The sequence below is a fragment of the Brassica napus genome, chromosome C9, assembly GCF_020379485.1.
Source record: "Brassica napus cultivar Da-Ae chromosome C9, Da-Ae, whole genome shotgun sequence".
In the NCBI taxonomy this organism is placed as follows: Eukaryota; Viridiplantae; Streptophyta; class Magnoliopsida; order Brassicales; family Brassicaceae; genus Brassica; species Brassica napus.
The window spans coordinates 24,879,470-24,884,181 of NC_063452.1; the positions used below are offsets into that span (position 1 = coordinate 24,879,470).

The window sequence follows — 4,712 nt, forward strand, 5'->3', positions numbered from 1 at the left end:
CTCATTACGACTATAGAGTATAGTCCTTAGACTTGAGTTCGTGATGATTCTTTATTTATGGATTAGTTCACTTTGACCTTGTCAAACGTCAGCCGTAACTGGTGATTATAAAGGCATTGATTAGGTGTTCTATGAAGTTTGTAAAGAACATGGATGTAACAAGATGGGATTTGTCCCTCCCATATAACGGGAGATAAATATCTCTAGGCCTATCGAAGATTTGTTACTGAGAAATGCATGGCCATGCTCAAACGAGGTGAATGTCAGTCGTTTGTTTTTATCAGTATAAATCAGAGTTCGATAAACGTGATCTAGCTTAATAAGGATGACACTAGCTCTTGCCTTATGTTGAGATCGAGATATAGAGACAAAGGGATTATGAGAATATATGATTCTAGTACAAGTGGGAGATTGTTGGGAATGTCCTAAAATCATTTGTACTTACTCTAGTAGAAGTCGTAGTGTCGAGGTTTGACAATCATATAGTATTAGGTGGTTATAATGTTTTGCTAGAAACCGCTTATAATCAATGAATTGAGAATTCATTGCTGATATTATATGATCCTATAGGGTCACACACCTAAGCAAACTGGATCAAATAATAGTTGGTTTTAATATAGATTAAAATCAATATTGGGTTTATGAATAATCATATATATATATGATTTATGTAATCTTATAATGTGCATGTTAATATATTAACGTAATGGGTGGACGTGGGTGCAAACTAATAATTGGTCCAGCCCATCCCGTGTGACCTAACTTAGGTTCAACGTCTTTATATACATGTTATAAGATTAAGTGACGTGTGGAGTTTTAGGCAGTCGCTAATCTTACGTAAACCTAAACCACAAAAGGACGAATAGTTCGTCAAGCTTGTTAGAGATTTGATCTCGACGGCACTAGCATCCCATATCGATCCAGTTTGTGTGCGTGTGGATACCGGTAGAGGCACGACGTTTGGAGTGCTTGAAATTTCGACTTGGTTTATTTATCTTTCCGATGCGATTAATCAGGTATATCGAAAACCGTAAGATCTAGATTTATTTCATTATTTACATGAGATCTAGGCAAACCGAATTCATAGATTGATTTATAAATAGTTATACACCTGCGTGAATTCCAACAGCCACCATCTTCGCCACATCTTCTCAAGTAAACCCTACTTCAAGGTACTCATTCTTGGGGACTAGCGTTCGCTCCACACTCGACACGAGCAAGACCGTGTTCCGCCATGTAATCATGTCGCGTCCGACGAACCCTTGCGTTTTGAGAAACGCTAACGCCGGACGGAGATGGAAATCTACGGAGGAGATGAGAAGTCGAGGGCAAGAAGCGAAGAACCCGTAAGATGTCGTCGAGGATTATGGATCGGAAGTTAGCAAGTCAGGGAACATATCGAGGATTCAACCAATGGTGGGTCTTGAGAGTCCGGTTGATGAGAGGAGAGTCTCGACGGAGGAGATGGGAGCAGCACGGAGAGAGGGGTTTACTCGGAGAGCTTTCTGAGGGTCGATGTTGAGGTCGTGGAGATAGATAAGTTTCTCACGGAAGAGAACTCCAGTGTCGGGAGTTTCTCCGGCGAAACATTTGGCTCTCACGGCGGAGAAATACGGTTTAATCTTTTTAAGGGTAAAATGTCCTGTTATAACAGGTAGATAACATAGAAATGACGTCGTTTCTTGGGAATTTAAATTGTCTTCGGTAGTACCAGAACAGTTACAAAACATTGACCACGTCGTTGGACGGAAATTTTAATTTTATCTTCCGGTAATAACAGTTTAGATAACATTGACGCGGCGTCGTTTTAGCGAATGATGGTAATAACAGTTATACAACACTTAAACGAACGACAGCGTTTGGAATTTTTTTTAAAATTTTATTTTTAATTTTATTTTTTCTTCGTCTCTCCAATGGTGTGATCCCTATTCTCAAGCAGCTCTATCAGAAGACCGTTTTTTTCGCAGAGTCTCATGTAATCATCGTCTTCTCTGTCTCTCTCTCCGCCTCTGGTTTTGATTCTACCTTTCGAAGTTTTTCGAGAGAGGTCCTTTTTAAGATCTCCCTCATGGTTAGTATCCGCTTGGCGTTTGAATTTGCTTCTTTAGGTAACTTTCCATTTTCTTTTTTTATCTCTTTCCTTTTCCTTACCCAACAAGTTAGGGTTTTCAAGAACATCAGATCTTTATCTGAAACCCACAACTGGAATCATGATCTCTGGTTATGAATGTATGAACCCATTGGATCATCCTCTACTTATAGAGATTGTGTGTTATTAACAGGATGGGAAGGGTAAAACTGAAGATAAAGAAGTTAGAGAACACAAACGGACGCCAAGCAACGTTTGCTAAAAGGAAAAATGGGATCTTGAAAAAGGCTAATGAGCTATCTATTCTTTGTGACATTGATCTTATTCTTCTTATGTTCTCTCCTGGCGGCAAACCCTCGCTATGTTGCGGTAGACGGAGGTAATGTTGTCGTGTTTTTGTTGTCTGATTGTTAAGGTTTGTTGATTTGCTTTGTGTTTTTTTTTTTTTTTTGTTTTCAGTAGCATTGAAGAGGTGATTGCTAAGTTTTCTCAAGTAACACCGGAGGAAAGAACAAAAAAGTTTGTCATCTGTTTATCTTTCTTTCTTTCTTTCTTTCTTTAGATTCTTATCGATATGTTTCTTTCGTCGCTGCTCACTTGTTTGTTTCCTGTTTTACTTTTGCATTTTGAAACACAGAAAGGTTGAGAGTCTTGAAGTAAGTTGTTTCACACTATCAAGTTTGGTTCCAATTCTTGAATGCTTTTTGTTTGGTCACTGATTCAACTGTGTGTGTGTTTTGAAAGCTCAGACCTTGAAGAAAACGTTCTTAAAGTTGGATCACACTGTAAATATACGAGAACTTATAGCCTCGAGGTGAGTAGGAGAAGACAGTTTATCAACACTACAAGAAAACTTCATACTCCTCTCTATATGAACTTTAACTTCTTCTTTTTTGGCTTCTCTGGTTTCAGTAATTCAACAACAGAGGTAATTCACTTTAAAACTCTTTTTTTTTTTACTTTTTCTCGCTTCTGTGAAAGATTTGCTGAAGCCTAGAACTTAATAAAACAGCGTTTTTCTCAGGACTTGAGTACTCAAGCAAGTATCCTGCAAGCTAGGATATCTGAGATACATGGAAGATTAAGGTAAGAAAAAGTTCTTTCTGAAGTTGATGATTATTTGTTGTTAGTACTTTATATTTGATACACTGTCTGTAGTTATTGGACAGAACTCGATAAGATAAACAACGTTGACCACTTGGGACAGCTTGAAATTTCCGTCAGGCAGTCCCTTGATCAATTGCGTGCGCATAAGGTATCATTTGCTCTTAAAAAGAAACCTTCTCAACTTCACTTCATCTGCAAAAAAAAAAAAAACTCAAAAACTTTTGGTTGATGATAGGAACATTTGGGACAGCAGCAGCAACAAGCAATGCAACTCGAAAACGCAAACTTTGTTAAAGATTGGTCTACCTGCTCGGTAATTTACTCAAATGATTCTTCTTCTTCTTTTCATCTCTCACTCAAAACAATCTGAATCATTCAATCCCTGACTTTCAGTTGCAAGATGGGATTGAGATTCCTTTAGAACAACAGCTTCAATCCATGTCATGGATACTTAATAGCGACAACACAACCAACATTATCACCGAGGAACACAATCCAATCCCAAAACGGTTAGTTAGTTAGTTAGTTAGTTAGTTAAAGCTCTTCACATTTTTCTTCTTAGACTAATACTACTGAATCATCATTTTCGTATTTAACTCTAAAGGGAAGTGGAGTGCTCTGCGAGTTCTTCATTTGGGAGCTATCCAGGCTACTTTGGAACAGGGAAATCTTCAGAAACAAGCTTTCTTGATGAACTAAACACTACCAACGGAGACATCAAACCGCAGCTATGCACTAATAATAACATTATCCCATACAATTCCAATATTATGCAGAATGATATTAAGCACCACCAAACGTATCCTCCTCCTCTTCCTCATCCTCCGGTTTTTAACCTTCCATCGAACCAGAGAGAGTATCATATGAATGGATTCTTCGAAGCACCACCACAACCAAATGGAACTTCTACTTACAACAACAACAACCACAACCAGGCAAGGTTTGGTTCTAGCAGCAGCTCCTTGCCTTGCTCAATCTCCATGTTGGACGAATACTTGTTTTCTCAGGTAAAGAAAACAAGAAAGAGACATTCTTTCTTCTCTCAACGATCTAACACATTTTTGTTTCCTTACTTCAATAGATGCAGCAACCGAACTGAGAGAGAGAGATTTGATGAATGATGATAGAGAACATCTCAATGAAGAAGTCACCAATTTTTTTTTTGTTCAGAAGCAGCAAGAACTAAAACAAAGCACTTGCAGGTTTCTGAATTGGTTCCAAGAAGAAGCAAAATGAACTCTGGTAGATTGCAACCCCCACACAATACGCTGTTATATCTTCAATAGATGTTTTTGTGTTGATTTTTTTTATCCGGCAGATATGTTTTAGTGTGTGTATGTGTCTTTGGAGGCTGTCAAAGTAACGCCATGACGGCCAAAGATGATGAGAAAACTCTCTATTCTTCTTCCCTTCCCTACAAAACTATAGCTGTATCTTTCTTTTCTTTTTTCATTCTTTGTAATACAAAAACAAACAATGTTTATTAATTAATTTAAACAAGAAGCATTTATATGTA

General features: G+C 37.9%; 1 protein-coding gene across 5 annotated transcripts; it reads left to right on the forward strand.

The window, feature by feature from the left end:
• Positions 1–802: 802 nt before the first annotated feature.
• Positions 803–4,712, forward strand: LOC106416760 (agamous-like MADS-box protein AGL30). Of its 5 annotated transcripts, none has more exons than XM_048768546.1 (13): positions 803–1,016; positions 1,130–2,108; positions 2,283–2,468; positions 2,549–2,608; positions 2,727–2,745; positions 2,839–2,903; positions 3,002–3,017; positions 3,102–3,175; positions 3,248–3,344; positions 3,432–3,509; positions 3,590–3,705; positions 3,801–4,203; positions 4,284–4,712. In XM_048768546.1, the coding sequence occupies exons 3-13, from the start codon at positions 2,284–2,286 to the stop codon at positions 4,293–4,295; spliced, it is 1,125 nt and encodes a 374-aa protein (XP_048624503.1). In that variant the 5' UTR covers positions 803–1,016; positions 1,130–2,108; position 2,283; the 3' UTR covers positions 4,296–4,712. The 5 variants fall into 5 exon arrangements, with proteins under 5 accessions (XP_048624503.1, XP_048624502.1, XP_048624501.1 ...); XM_048768545.1 differs by having other exon boundaries at positions 807–1,016; positions 2,552–2,608; positions 4,278–4,712; XM_048768544.1 differs by having other exon boundaries at positions 808–1,016; positions 4,278–4,712.

Excerpts from the sequence above, each read along its gene's own strand:
- LOC106416760 (XM_048768544.1), top strand. The coding sequence starts at position 2,284 with ATGGGAAGGGTAAAACTGAAGATAAAGAAGTTAGAGAACACAAACGGA. Across the intron at positions 3,176-3,247 it reads GAGATACATGGAAGATTAAG|TTATTGGACAGAACTCGATA; the intron begins GTAAGAAAAAGT and ends CACTGTCTGTAG. Across the intron at positions 3,510-3,589 it reads AAGATTGGTCTACCTGCTCG|TTGCAAGATGGGATTGAGAT; the intron begins GTAATTTACTCA and ends CCTGACTTTCAG.